The 15,166-nt window shown below is 35.7% G+C and overlaps 2 protein-coding genes and 1 long non-coding RNA gene across 3 annotated transcripts; 1 reads left to right on the top strand and 2 right to left on the bottom strand.

Annotated features, from left to right (window-relative positions):
• Window positions 1–8,655: 8,655 nt before the first annotated feature.
• On the top strand, window positions 8,656–10,200 carry LOC149407102 (uncharacterized). Its single transcript, XM_089618712.1, has 4 exons — window positions 8,656–8,677; window positions 8,860–9,641; window positions 9,784–9,868; window positions 9,959–10,200. The coding sequence occupies exons 1-4, from the start codon at window positions 8,656–8,658 to the stop codon at window positions 10,198–10,200; spliced, it is 1,131 nt and encodes a 376-aa protein (XP_089474838.1).
• A 1,034-nt stretch (window positions 10,201–11,234) lies between these two features.
• Window positions 11,235–11,615, bottom strand: LOC149407101 (uncharacterized). The gene is made up of 3 exons (XR_016296388.1): window positions 11,555–11,615; window positions 11,428–11,475; window positions 11,235–11,263 (listed from the first exon to the last, which is right to left on the bottom strand). It is a non-coding gene; the product is annotated as an uncharacterized LOC149407101 (long non-coding RNA).
• A 1,112-nt stretch (window positions 11,616–12,727) lies between these two features.
• LOC149407100 (uncharacterized) lies at window positions 12,728–13,087 on the bottom strand. Its single transcript, XM_089618703.1, has one exon. It carries the CDS (start codon window positions 13,085–13,087, stop codon window positions 12,728–12,730), a length of 360 nt encoding a protein of 119 aa, XP_089474829.1.
• Window positions 13,088–15,166: the final 2,079 nt, after the last annotated feature.

Here is a 15,166-nt window from a genome sequence, read left to right as displayed (position 1 = left end):
TTTATATTTAAGTATAGAGAAATGGACATCAATGATGTCAAATCAATCAAAACCAAAATATTGATACATTTAGGCTTTGTTTGGTAGAGTAGATATTAGGAAGGATGGATAAACATAGATGGATTTTAGCGGATGAATAATTGATTTCTCTTGTTTGGTAGGCAAGAAGAAAATGATGGAAAGTGTCGTAGGAATGATTTGAATCCGTGGGACCCACAGAAAAACCATTCCCTCATATTTGGAAGGATTGTGGGAAGATATAATTTTTTTTTATTAATTTAATAATTTCATAAATTAATTGCAATTTCTTAATATATATTCTTTTTATCTCTCTCTTTAATAAATTTCTATTTGGTGAATGAAAACTATTGTAAAATTTTGGTTTAGTTTTTAATTATTAGCCTTTTGAAAATATAATTATTTTTGTTTGGGTAATTTATAATTATAATTTCTTGTGCATTATTTGATATGTTTTTGGTAGATAATATATTTACTTTGCATGTTTTATATCACATATATATTTGCATACGTGAGTGATATGTTTTTTTTTATTTTTTATTTATCAGAGTGAGTGATATGTTTATGTATAGATGTATTAACTCAAATATTTTTTTGGGTGAAAATAGGCAGTTATTTGGTATTTTATAAGAGTAAAAAATGGAATTTAATATATAAATGTTATTTATTCTTTTTTATATTTTTTTTATACCAAACAACAAATAGATGGATAATAATCTTTCATCTCATCATACCAATCAACTTTTGAAAAAACCACAATCCATCACTTTCCTTTCTTTTCTCTTCCACCCTAAATAATCCATCCACCTTACTTTCTCTCCTTCTTACCAAACAAAGCCTTAGTATCAAATCGTTCGTTAATTTCGTGACATATTGAGTCACAAATTGATTGCAGTTCGTGACCAATTGGATACTAAATGTGTCAATATTTATGTTTTGAATTTTTGGTAAGTGACAAATAAATGATATTATTGCTGTCAATTTCTCCGGAATATTTGAACAAATAAATCTAAAAAAATACCTTCCATACATATACTATGATGTACTAAATTTCTTCAAAATTGATTACAAATTGATATATATATATATATATATATATTATATAATATGATATATATATATATATATATATATATATATATATGCATAACACATGAATTAAATTTGTTATTATATAATACAAACGTGACAATAACATACATATGTATCATTGTATAATATGCTAATTATTAATCGTGTCACTGTTAAATGATTCAAATTTTGAAAAGTCCAAAACTCCAAATACGTTAAAGCATTTATTAAAAAAAAAAAACTTTAAAGCAAGTGTTTGAACTTCACATGCCATAATTTTAAGAAGTCCTACCCCGCCTAAAGATTGAGCAAAACAAATTTAAATGTATTATAAATAGGGATGAGTTTCAAGGTTCGAAATTTCGTTTTTGACACCGTTTCGGATCTATTGATTTACGAAAAATCGATGCGCCAACGGAAAATCGAACGGAAAAATGTGGAAAAAAGAAAATGAAATGCCGTTTTCAAATATTATTTTCGATGGAAAATCGATATGCCAATGGAAAATCGAACGGAAATATGGTATAAAATATATTAAAAATATATACATATAGACATTACATACATATATTTTATTTATTTAATATATCTTATTTATTCTTTTGTTAATAAAGAAATTTTCTTTAATGGGCTTATATATATTTATTGTTTATTTATCTATTTATTGTTTATTTATCTATTTATAAAATACGTTTATTTATATGTATATATACAGTTTGTTATATTATATAATGGGCTTATACACTTATATATACATACGTTTACTTATATGCAAGTTGTTATATTATATTATCTCAACTAACATTTGATATCAATACGTGCATGTTTTTAGTGGGCTTATACCATATTTTTCTTTCATTCAGCCCACTTGGGCAATTTTTTATTTTGACCAACTAGGACACTTTAAATTTCATCTTCTTCTCCAAAATACAAACACCACACACATAGACAAAAAGAAAATTTTAAACTGAAAAAAAAACTTGCCAGGAGTCGGCCAGTCTCTCCGGCGCGGCTCCGCCTGAAGCTACGGCGTCGAACACCGCCGACTAGATCGCCGGAATCGCCGCCGTAGTGGTTCGATTCCTGCTCCGCCACGATGACCACCGTCGGATTCGCGCTCCAAACCAACGTCAAGAAATCACGAATCGCCAATCCGGACGAGTCGTAGAGCGTGCGGTGGAGCTCGAGAGCGAGGTTGACTCAGAGCCTCGCGATCCTTGTTGCTAACGTGGAGCATCCAGAGTCGTACGTCATCAAGATTGTCGACGACGGCGTGGAACTCGAAGGCCACGTACGTGCTCAAACAACGCAACACCAAACGAAAGGAAGCTCAGTCTTGTCGCCGAAACTTGCCAGGAGTCGTCCGTTTCGCTCGACTTTCGCCAAATCTCCTTGAAATGAGATGAATTTTGTTCATTTGAATGAACGAAAAAATACGGTTGTTTTTTTTGCTGGAACGACATGTCGTTTCGTCGGCAATCGAACGACAAAATGTGGAAAAATGACATATTAGGTCTCGCCGGCCGTTTTTGGTCCGACAGCTCACCGCCACCGAATTCCGGCCAATTTCGTTGGCATTTTAAACATTGTTTCATGTAATAAATCATGTTGAACTGTCTTTCTTTAACGGTTGGTCCGCGATTTTAGGCCTAATATACATAATTCAATTTTTTTATTCTTTTTAAGCAATTGGGCCTTGCTGAAGGACCCAAATAAAGACACTAAATTTTTGTTGTAATTTGAGTGCTAATCACCTATCTCGCAAGAAATAGACCAATTTGCGAGTTATTTGCAACTCGCTCTCGCACCTCAACGAGTGAACAAGAACTCCGCGAGATTTCAATCCTTTCTATATACACCACACTACCACACCAACCAAACACACTATAGTTTACATCATTGCATGTACCTTAGTTTCTTTGAAATATTGTGATAATGGTTAAAATCTCGCCGATACCCTTAGATACATTGGCGAGATATAGATGTTTAGAGAACTCGGTACATATATCTTGAATAAATCAGGTAAGTTTATGACTTTTGCGGTATTAATTTGAGAAACGAGTTATACAAGTTCTCGGCATTTTACCAAGAACTCTCGCCTGTTTTTCCATTTTCGATTTGCTCTACTCTTTGTTTTTGTTTTTATTTAGCTAATGGTACTTCAGTGTAATCGAAGAAATCTCAAAACAAATGTATTGTTGTACGCTCATTTTCGACACCATAAAATACAACTATCCATCATAAAATTGATCCCGAAGAGAAACAAGCCCAAGGCCATCCAGGGCAAAACCAGGCTTCAACGCGCAAAGCCTCAATCTGTGAGACCCTGACGCCAGAGGCCTCAGCGTGATGTCCCTCTTGTGAGGGCCCCAGCATGCAAGATCTCGGCCACTCCAGGCCTCAGCGCGCGAAGCCCCGACCTATGAGACCCTGACGCGCGAGGCTTCCGCGCACGAGGCCTTGTCCAAACTTAATGTTCAAGGTCTCGACTTGTGACTTGTGAGGCCCCAACTCACGAGGACTTGGCCAAGCTATAGCGTGCAAGGTCCCAAGATGCAAGGCCTCTGCCCACGGGATCCTTGTCAGTCTGCCATCCACGCTTTGGCCACCCGGTCTCAAATGAGCATGGCCAACTCTCTTAGTACGCTCTCTCAATTATTTTCTTCTTCTTTTGTTTCAGGTGACGAGAGTCGGAAAGACTACAATTTTTAACTCACGTGAGGCCACATAGTCTGCTCTTGAATTTGACGGCATGCCGCTTTTTGTGTTGATCCGATTCAGCATTAGCATGTATATTTCAGTTTACAGTTGTAATGAAATGAGAGGAATGCACGGATGTGAGAAAAAAAAATATATAATGATTAGAACAAAATTGTAAAAATACGAGAAACTCATTTTTTTAATTACCTTTTGGAATTGTCGTTGATAATCTCCGAATTCCACTTATTTTTATTGAACGAGCTCTCTTACAAAAAGTAGATAAATCGTGGAGATAAAATATTTATTACAAAGTGCTGGAAGATAAAAAATGGTAATTGTCCCAATTTCGAAGAGGTGAAGAAAGAAGGCTAGACATGTGAACTTCAAAGTGATCGATGATTTTAATCACCAATTTTATTTTTATTTTATTTTTTAAATGCAGGTACACTTGTATTTATTTACGCAGAAATGCTTTCTTGTTATATTTGTAGTTTTTAAATTAAATGGCTATTGTTCTCTTTAAACATAATAATGAATTGTTTTCTTGTAAAAAAACGATTTTCTTCAATCTGATTATTATTGTCTATACATATTACATACACCGTTATATATATTATATTATTTTCTAAGATATACGTCAGTAGTCAATATTTCCATAAATGTTTTTATTGAGATACGTTGGTAGTAATATTTTAAATATCTATAAAATTTATATCGATATCTGCGTCGGTAACAATATATCAGTAAGACCTGGCTATCAATTTTGATCGATAATATTATCTGGCTTCTTACTGAAAGCGTTCTGACTATAATATCTTTTTAAGATTCTAACTATACAGTTTATGGTTGTATATAGATAATAAAGTGAAACAAATTACACCATTCTCTCTATTCAAATTTCAAGCTAAAAAAAGTAAATTCAGTAGAAAATCAATTGTTGCGTATGAGAAAATCCATTAAGAAGTTTCCGGGAAGAGAATGGGAAGGGTCAGCTACAATTGATCTCCTAAAAACACTAGTACAAAAAACAGCATTGGGTGCAACTTTTTTCGCACCTAAAAGTCAAAAGTCGCACCCATTGATACCCAATAGTTTGGCCGCGGATAAATTTTAGATCATTTAGGTGCGACTTAGTCGCACCCAAAAGTATTAACACACTTTTGGGTGCGACTAGTCGCACCCAAATTCAAAAAAATTCGCGAAAATTTTTCAGCGCTTAATTGATTTTTGGGTCCGACTATTCGCACCTGAAAGTCTTTTTGGTGCGACTTTTAGGTGCGAATAGTCGCACCCAAAAGTCATCCGCACCGGAAAACTGTATTTGTAATAGTGAAATACATTTATGAATGCATAATACGATATATCATGTATTCATAAATATTTAACCTCTATATATATATATATATATATATATATATATATATATATATGTTGTTGAAAAGTTTTAAAGCTCCATGCACTTAAAAAAATAAATAAAACTCTCCTGGATCAGGAAAGCATTTAATCCACAGCAAAAAAAGGTTAGTATAAGTGTTGGAATCAGCTGCATCAACAACTAATATAACCAGTCTACAAGTCATATGACGGCGTAATCTCAGGAAGTGATTGAAGATCAACGGCGTAGGAAAGATTTGTATATTGGGTATATTAATTAGTTAGAAGTAAACGTGGTTTGGCGGTATATCCCGCCCCTCCCGCTCCCGTCAACAACGGACTCTCGTTATTTGGCCAAACGACGGGATTTGGACCCTGTTAGGCATTAAAAAAAGAAAAAAAAATGTTTAAAAAGATTATAAATAATTATATAGAATGATGTAATTGAAAGAATTTTAAACTAAGTGGGTAGAAAAAAAGAATAAAGAAGAATGTTAATTTAAAAATGGACCTCCTAAAAAACCTCACCGACCCCTAAAAAGGTGCGACGGCGAGGAAAAAGAGCACTCCTTTCCTCGTTAATTATTTGAAAATTTATCCCGGACAAGGGTCGGGATATCCCTTAGTTATACAAGTTAGTCTAACCATTTATGTTTACATTTGCGAAATCAACTTCAAAATCGTCAAGAATATCGAAGCACATGAATGTTTCTTGTGCTCGATTTCTATGCTGAATCCAATCCTTACCACATGTCAATGCTTCGACCATCTCCGGTTTCAAGCTACATCTTCTATCGTCGATGATGCGGCCCGCGCTACTAAAAGCCGCCTCAGATGACACGGTTGAAACATGGATGGTGAGGATGTCTTGTGCCATAGATGCAAGACCGGGAACCTCCTCGCATTCTGTCTCCACCAAACCAATAGGTCGATGGCTTCGTCATCCGGTTTGACCCACTCGTTCCGATCGTACTCTTGGATCTCCGGATGGGACCGTGCGTCGGCTGGGCTCGACCTCGTCTGACTTGTCCCATCTTCTTGTTGTTGAGGCGATGGGCTGTAAGCGGGCGCGTTGACGAAGACATTCGTGTATTGGTGTCTTCTTGGATACTGCGTCTGTGATTGAGATGCTTGTGCTCGATATTGCGGTAGGAGTTTCGCCTCGTATACCCTGAAAAGATCATAAAAAGCTTGCACGATCATCGCGAGATCAAGTGCAACGTAATCTTGGTCCTCGAAATGGTTTCTAATGTACTTAAGAAATTTTTTTAAACCACCAATTTTACATCGGCAGTCTAGAATGGCTCCAAAACCGTATAATAATGGAACCTTTCCAGTCCCCCAATATTTTAAAAACTTGGCTGCCATTGCTTGAATACAATCTTCAAAAATTGTTTGGTTTTTATATTTATCAAGATGCACAGCAATTGCCGTCATAGTATGAAGACCGAGAAAAGAAGTAGGAGTGTAAACAGCAGAGAAATAACAAGTTTCTTTGTAAAAAATGTCGAGAAAAGAAACAAATGATTCAACCATCTTAATATCATACTCTTGGATAGCGTCATCGCCATGTTTGCTGTTAATGTAAGAAACAATAACATCGACATAATGCTCGGATAAAAAGTTGGTCAACATGAGAAATGTAGAATTCCAAATAATTTTGTTATCTAGGTGAAATGTGCGCTCTTGGAGACCGTTTAGTCTAAGGCGTCTCTTAGCTCATCTACTCTAGAGGTTGAACTATTTATCAAACTAATGTAATTCCTAATCTTGTTGATCGAAGGGTCATAACTAGCGGCTCCAGCTTGAACTATGAGGTTTATGATATGGGTAGCACATCGTTGATGCAAAAGTGTATCGTCACAATGAAGTTTCTCCTTTAACTCTCTAATCATGGCGTTGTTGCTTGTGGCATTATCTAAGGTAACAGATATAATCCTATCGGTCAAACCCAACTCAGCTATAACACTAACTATGATGTCTAAGATGTTTTCACCAGTGTGAGAACCTTCTATCCTCCTAAAGGCTATGATACGTTTGTTGAGGTTCCAATCGTCGTCTATATTATGCACTACAACACTCATGAAATCCATCTTTGATTGACCTGTCCAGATATCCGAGGTTAAGGCTACGCTATACCTACCAGATGATATTGTGTGTTTCATTTGTTCCTTTTCTCCTAAAAACCATTTTAGGATATCGGATCTCAAGGCTTTCCTAGACATTATTTGAACAAAAAATTGGTTGCGTAAGCCACGTAATGTCTAGCAATTTAAAATTGGCCAACGTTTTGTTAATAATCCGTAAATAGCCTAGATGATTACGTGGCAGCTCATTTAAGAAGGTTTTTTTTACTTATTTGCCCTTGTTTGACCGATTTTGTAACTTCTATTTTAGGCACTTTTTTTGTTTGAATTTTGAAAAAAATTTCGCCAAGTTTTAATTATTCAATATTCAAAATGGCGAAATTATTGAAAACGTGGATGCAGTTATTTTGATCGTGGATGCAGTTATTGAAAGCGTGGAAGCAGTTATTATGAACGCATAATTTTGATAACGTGGATGCAGTTATTATGAACGCATCATTTTAGGTAATTAGTTTCTAATTTTGTAACAAAAAATATTCTGGATATCTGTTAATAGTAATTATATTTATTGAAAATATATTCAGTTGTTATTTGTGAACGCTTATTCAAATAAATTTGGCCGCCAATAGTCGTTCAACTTTTTATTTTCCAGGTTTCAACGTTTGAAAAAAATTTTGTCCCTGAAAATAAATTGTCCCAAAACATGGATGAATGGTAGTCTTTTTCTCTAATTGATTCAGGTATGTGTTTTTGATATTTTTATGCAGTTTTGGTAATTGATTTCTCATGCAAGTTTACCCTTTTTTCAGTGAATTTATTTGAGCAACAATGCCATGAATCGTCGAAAGCTTTATTGCCTCTTTCTAGTCATGAAGAACCTCCGGCAGAAATTATTTTGTATGATGAACCGGATTTGAGGAATTTTCCTATGGATTTTGAAATTAATGTTAATAACGTATTTAGACGCAAAGATGTACTTCAAATGGCTATTGGCATGACTGCAGTTCGCAACAATTTTGAATTCAAGGTGTTGAGATCCAGTAAAACGCGTTATAGTATTGGTTGTTCGGATATGCAGTGTGCCTGAAAGTTAAATGCGTCGGTTTGCAAGAATTCTGGATTATGGGTCATAAGGTCATATGTTAAAGATCATACCTGTTATGGTAAATCTATTGTGCACAAGAATAAACATGCATCGTCTCTTCTTATTAGCAAATGCGTCAAAGATGATTTTCGCGGGTCATTGGAAAATCAAATTACGCCTTCTGGTGTGGCTGAAATTATGAGGACTCGATTTAATGTGGAGGTAACATATTTTCGTGCATGGAAAGGTCGTAAAGAAGCTTTGAGGGATCTTCGTGGTGATTTTGAAGAGTCATATAGTCATTTACCACTAGTTGGTGAAATGATCAAAGAGAAAAATCCAGGTTTTTTTTTTTTTTTTTTGAAAGGCAAAAATCCAGGTTTTTATTTATAGCTTATTTACTATAAATGTTGTCTGTAAATACTATATACATTTACAATATGGATTCGACTTTTTCTGGTTATTTAATGAACTTGTTGTAAATCAATGACTTATTTACAGACTTTGAAATGTTATGTATTGCAGGATCTTATACTGTGACCGAGATTGAACCTGATGGGACATTTAGGTATTTCTTTTTGGCATTTGGTGCTTCTGTTCAAGGATTTCAATTTTGTCGCCCAGTAATATCTGTTGATGGTACTTTCTTGAAAGGCAAATCCTATAGTACATTACTTTTGGCCACTGCTCTAGATGGTGATAATCATTTGTTTCCATTAGCCTTTAGTATTGTGGATTCTGAAAATGACAAATCTTGGTCTTGGTTTATGAATCATCTTCGAATTGTGTATGGTGTTCGAAAAGACTTGGTTTTTGTTTCGGATAGGCACAAGTCAATTTACAAGGCAGTTGGCAATGTTTTCCCGGAGGCGAAATTTGCTATATGCATGCAACATCTTTGGTGTAATGTGAAGACAAAATTTGGTAAAACATACATTCAGCCACTTTTCTATAGATGTGCTAAAGCCTACTCTGTAAGAGAGTTTGAATATTGGCTTAATATACTCTCCAACAACAACGTAAAAATAAAAAAGTATCTTCTCAAAGCCGATCCAGAGCTGTGGGCTAGGAGCAAGTTTCAGGGGAAGAGGTTCGATGTTATGACCACAAACATCTCTGAGTGTTTGAATGCTGTTTTGCGAGAAGCAAGAGGCTGGCCGGTTGCATGTCTTGTTTTGAGTTATAGAAGTTTAATTCAAAATTGGATCCACAAGAAGAGGGATCTAATTCCAAAGATGCAATCAGGACTTACAGGAACTGGGTTCAAGATACTTTTTGATTCGCAGGAGGCGGCTCGATCTATGAATGTGAGTTACATCTTTTCTAGTTTATGTTAATTGTATTATTATTTACAACCTATTAACAGCATATTATTATTTACAAGCTATTAACCCATTTATAGTTTTGAACCTACAATCATTGACAATATTTATTTACACGCAACTGCAGGTTAATGCCATTAACGACAATGAATTTGAAGTTGTTGATGGGGCAATTCGCCGAGTTGTTGATGTTTCTCTTAGAACTTGCACATGTTGTTATTGGCAGCTTGAAGACTTTCCATGTTCTCATGCGTGTGCGGCTTTATATAGGAAAAATTTACGTCCTATTGATTTTGTGCCAGCATATTATAGTCAAGAATACTTCGCTGCCACGTATGAGAAAGATGTTTTCCCTATTTCTCATGAAGGCGACTGGGAGCTGCCTAATGACGCTCAAGTTATTAAGCCTCCCATTCATAAACGTCAAGCTGGGCGACCAAAAGAGAAGAGGTATCGGTCGAAGCATGAAAAATTCCACCCGTACAATCAAAGATGTGGCAAATGTGGCCAGAATGGTCATAACAAAAGGGGTTGCCTAAGATAGTTTGTTAATTAGATGAAGTTTGTGTTGAAGTTTGTGTTGTTTACATTTTTCGAGATATTTGAATAATTGCTTGTTTATTTGTTGAACATTTGATGTTTTATGCATATTGTTAATCTTGAGAACATGAGAATTATTTTCTATCCATGTAATAAAGCCGCACACGCACATGTATGTTTTGAATATGTTGTTATGACATTAGTTTATTCATTAAATAACTTATTTCTGTACTTCTTTTACTCAAATAGACTTAACTAAACTGGTTTTTAAAATGTAAATTTATGGTAAATAAGAAGTACATTAACAGAACTCGACACGATATACAAATGTAAATAGCTTGTAAATAAGACTTCAATTAACATATTTGAAAAGCTAAAATATGGCCACATAGTAGCCAATACTCAAAATATTCCAATCTAATTCGTAAAAGAGGTTCTATCAACGACCTTAACACCCAAAATTAACATTCATGCAGTAGCCAAAGGTGACATAGTAGCTATGTTCTTCAAAAGAAAACTTAGGAGCAATTATACTACAGTTTAGTAAATAAAAGATTTTCAAATTTCAATATCAAAAGATGGTTGGCTGCTTTCTTCATCTGCCATGTCATCCTTGTTCTCGCCATCTGGTTCTTTGTTAGGACCTCCTTCTTCAATCCTCTTACTTCTAGTTTCGGTGACGTATGGTGAGGTAGTGAACACTGATTTCCTACATGTCCGCTTTGGACGTTGTGTGACAGGCTGTGGATTTGGCAACGTCCTTCCTATCTTTTTTTGCTTTCCATCATCGGTGACCTTGTTAACAACCTGTTAATTTACAAATAATCACAATATGATAAATTAACAACTATTAATTCACCAATTTTTAACATTATTTTAGAACATGATAATATTACCTGCGGGTTGTGTACGTCAACACTTTGGGTTTGGATATTTTTGGTCACTATTGGAGGTGGCTGATTTGTGGTTGGCATCGTTCGCTTTGGAATTGGTTGGCCATTCTTTCTCAAGCGTTTGTAAACTTGCTTGTTCAGAACTTCTTGCTGGGCCACACTCTCTTGAACAACCTGTGGAAGTTGTTCAAATTCGTACTTGTTAGGAATGCTATTCAACACATCATTTACGGTAAAAACTCAATCATCTTGTAGCTTCTGCAAATCATCCTGTTAGAAGTCATTGTTAGTCTTAATGTAACTGCACCATATTACAACGTAATATTTATTTGACGTACCGGACTATAACGTGCTACCTTTTCCATTCCAAGTAGTGGTGAAATATCCTACCATAAAAAATTTGTTAACGACCTGCTTGTAAATTATACGACATTTTTGTAACTTCAATTAAATTATATTTTGTACCATAGACACAGTATCAGGAATTGTTGGCTCCACTTTTGAAGCTCTTTTTCGTAGCATCTGTAAATAAGATGTAAATAAGTATACCATTAACAGATTATTACAGTAAAACTTTAATGTATATACCATGTGAATAACATGCATGCTAACAAATGTTTATGTCAATAGTATGCTCAACGTAATACCATGTTCGTTAGTGTCACTTGAGTTGGCTTTGGTTTTGCTACATTCCTAACTTCTGGTACCTGTAAATTGATAACCACATTACGATATTATACTATATGTTAACCAATGTAATTAGTATAGTGTACCTCTTTTGTTGTTGGGATTTGCACAGGTGTGGTTACTTCGGGTTGATTGGTAGGTGGTGTATCCTGTTAGACATAAGGGTAGAGATGGTTAAACACATATTTCAGTGTTATGTTGTTACTTATTTACACGGAATGGCTATATCGTACCTGAACATCAATTGGAGTTTGATTTGGAATTTCAGATGTCTTAGTATGCATTGTACCACTTGAGACCTGTAATATAATTGTTATTTATTTGTTAATTGGAAAAATAACTACAAAATTACTACCTGTTCTTTTTTGGGATGTTGTGGTGTTGTTTCATTGTAATCTTTACGGATGTACACTTGAAATACATCCAATAAGGTGTCGTACTTTTCATGCGCCGCTTCGACACGTTTCTTCAGCATTTCTATTGTTTGGAGAGCGTATTCCAACTTCATATGAACATCATCTGAGGAGTTGATTGTTGTATCACTTTCCAAACTCTTAGAACTGCTAGCCACTCCTTTTCCTTTTTCAACAGATTTTGGGGCAGGCTCGGGACTAACAGCGTCTAATCGCTCTATGTACCCAGCATCTTGTTCTTCTTCAGTAGCATTTACTGGATTAATGCGCAGCTACAACAAAGCAACAATTATTTACAAGCAACTATTAACATTACATAGAATAACTTAGAGATTACTAATATGATTTCAAGTACCGTGTCATTGTCGAAGATATATTGTTGCAGTTCGTCGTACTCTGGGCTGTAATTGAAATTCCACTTGAGGAGTCGAGGTATGGACATTTCTTTTGTACGAGTTGCATATCCTTGGGCTTCAAACTCTGGAATGACTTCATATGCCCAAGCAATTAACGGATGTAGGAAGCCTTCTATATTGAATCATGTTTTCTCAGCAGCATAGTTTTTGGATTTCTTTAGGGAATGACATAGAGCGTTGAAGCTAACCGTGCCCCACGGATAACTTGTGAATAATTCTGTGTCAATGGCCATTTTTAAGTGGTCATCGGGAATTTTAGCTTGCCGTTCCCTAGGCAGAATCATCGTCTCTAGTATGGCCAGGTTAATAAGTGCCACTCGTTCTTCGTCCGTACCTCCAAATTTGCCGCTGAGAATGCCAAGTAAGAATTGTGCACGTTGTGTTCCTGTCACCTTGAAGTACTCATCCTTCAAAGGATTATCGGAGCGTAGCTTGTCGTGTATACGTGGCACTCGTTCGCAATTCAGCCCTGTAAATAACATTCCTTAAACTGTAAATAACTTCACAATTTACAAATACTTTTTGATATTCTCAGCAACTAGGGAAGTAAAACATTTACCTGATATTAACTCAAAGTCATAAATATTGAAAACCAATATGTTTTCACATACATTGAAATGGAGTTCATCAACATTCCCGGACTCTACTTGACTGAGCACGAGTAAATGAGCGAGTTTTTTGGGATATACATGGCCTTTAAGGTGTTGAAGATGAGCAAATGGCCCACGACCGAACAGCTCCTGTTGGTATTCTGTTTCTAGGAGTGGCATGAGGGTTTCAATGATGTTGAATGATGAATGAACAATGATTCGTTGTTTTAAATCCCAGTTCTTCCTTTCTACAATCATTTCCCCTATCTACACACAAACAGAATAATCAAATCATCTAAAAATTTAAACCCGATCTCATTTCATATATTAGAGATTAACATTATTTACACAACGCTATTATTTACAACCTTATCTACACAACGCTATTATTTACAACCTGAACTCATTATATGTATTTCGAACAACCACAAATTCCTAACCATTTACATTCAGCCCAATATCATATGGTTGTATTTCTCAAATTATAATCAAGCGGTCAGTACCCTAAATACATTTATTATGATTTAAAACATAAGTTTGAATTCTTCAAGTTTATTAACATTATCGACAATGAAAATAAAAGATCGGCACAAAAAACTTACCCTTCTTGCATTTGTTTTTCCCCGACTTGATTTATTCCCCTTTTCTTGGCTCTTTTCAGGTTGTTTTTTTTGCCTTTGAGGGGGATTTCTTCGCCATTGTTCTATACCACAGCGATTTTGTAAATATTGTCGATTTCATAGACATGCAAAGCCACTTATAAAAAAATGAACGAAACAAAATCGTATTTTTGATTTATTTACTAACCTCTGTTCTTTCTTCTTCGTCAGCGCTTCCTCCTCTGGATTTCGGTTTCGATTGTAAATAAAGGAGTTGACTCTTATTTTTCCGGTTCAAATTTGAGCAGTTCCTCTTCGCGATTTTTTGGGGCTCCTTTTTTTTTGAAAAAATATATTTGAGCAGTTGCGTGTGGTAATGTGAACGCATCTGCCTCTTTTAATTACTCCTCGATTTTCGCGTGCATTAATATCTAAATATTAGAGCTGATCTTGATTAATGACCCGGAAGATAGTGGGCGGGAAAATGTGAGGGTATACTCGGCCAATATTTGTTGTAAATAAATCATCCTGGCTATTTACCACTTATTTACAGAACGTTGGCTAAAAATAAATTGGCCATTTTCAGGAGGCTATTTAGCTTAATTACCCTTATTTGAATGTTTGGAATTATAGAACTCATGAATCTAACGAAGCCTTGAGATTCGATGACTAAAAGATTAATCGGTGGAAACAAAATATTCTACTAAATCACGTCTAAAGCTTACAGGATCGATGTGACTTACCTGGCTTGACGAGACTCCAGACTGATTCCCCTGGCAGTGCCTGTGATGATTCCACAGTAGCGACGTCCCGACTCTTGTGTTGTGAGCGCTGAAGATTTTGCCACAACTGTGACATTTTCCGGCTTTTTCGTCGTTCGCAATCACCTTTTCAAAGAACGTCCACACAACGGACCTAGCACGACGTCGTGGTGGTTGTTGTTTTTGAGGTGGTTGTTGTTGTTGTTGAGCACCTTCATGTTGTTGTTGTTGTTGTTGTCGTGCTTGTCGTTGTCGTCGTTATTGTGTCTCCTCTTGTTGTTCACGTTGTCGAGATCGTGGAACTTGACTTCGACGTTGAGGTGGTGGTGGTGGTAGGTCTTCTTCTTCCTCCTCCTCCTCTTCTTCATTTGGATTTTGGGTTTCATCGTCATCTTCTTCTTCATTTGGATTTTGGGATTCACGATAATGTTGCTCGAATTCTTGAAATGCTTCAAAAGCCACTTCGGATGGCGGAATTTGAGCTTGATAGGCTTGCTCGGGATCCATTTGAGGGTAGTATGGCACTTGGGTGTTTGAAATTACGGTAAATTCCGAATGGCCGAAAGTAAGAGCAACATAATTTGGATCGAAAGAGTATTGGGTGTTTAGGT

Source organism: Urtica dioica, chromosome 1, assembly GCF_054948205.1.
Source record: "Urtica dioica subsp. dioica isolate 48M chromosome 1, U.dioica_male_clone48M_v1_H2, whole genome shotgun sequence".
Lineage (NCBI taxonomy): Eukaryota > Viridiplantae > Streptophyta > Magnoliopsida > Rosales > Urticaceae > Urtica > Urtica dioica.
This window is presented reverse-complemented; position numbering and strand designations above follow the sequence as displayed.

Coding starts and splice junctions, on each gene's coding strand:
- LOC149407100 (XM_089618703.1), bottom strand. CDS start 13,087: ATGTTATTTACAGGGCTGAATTGCGAACGAGTGCCACGTATACACGAC.
- LOC149407102 (XM_089618712.1), top strand. CDS start 8,656: ATGATCAAAGAGAAAAATCCAG. Junction 8,678..8,859: donor GATCAAAGAGAAAAATCCAG/GTTTTTTTTTTT, acceptor TATGTATTGCAG/GATCTTATACTGTGACCGAG. Junction 9,642..9,783: donor AGGCGGCTCGATCTATGAAT/GTGAGTTACATC, acceptor ACGCAACTGCAG/GTTAATGCCATTAACGACAA.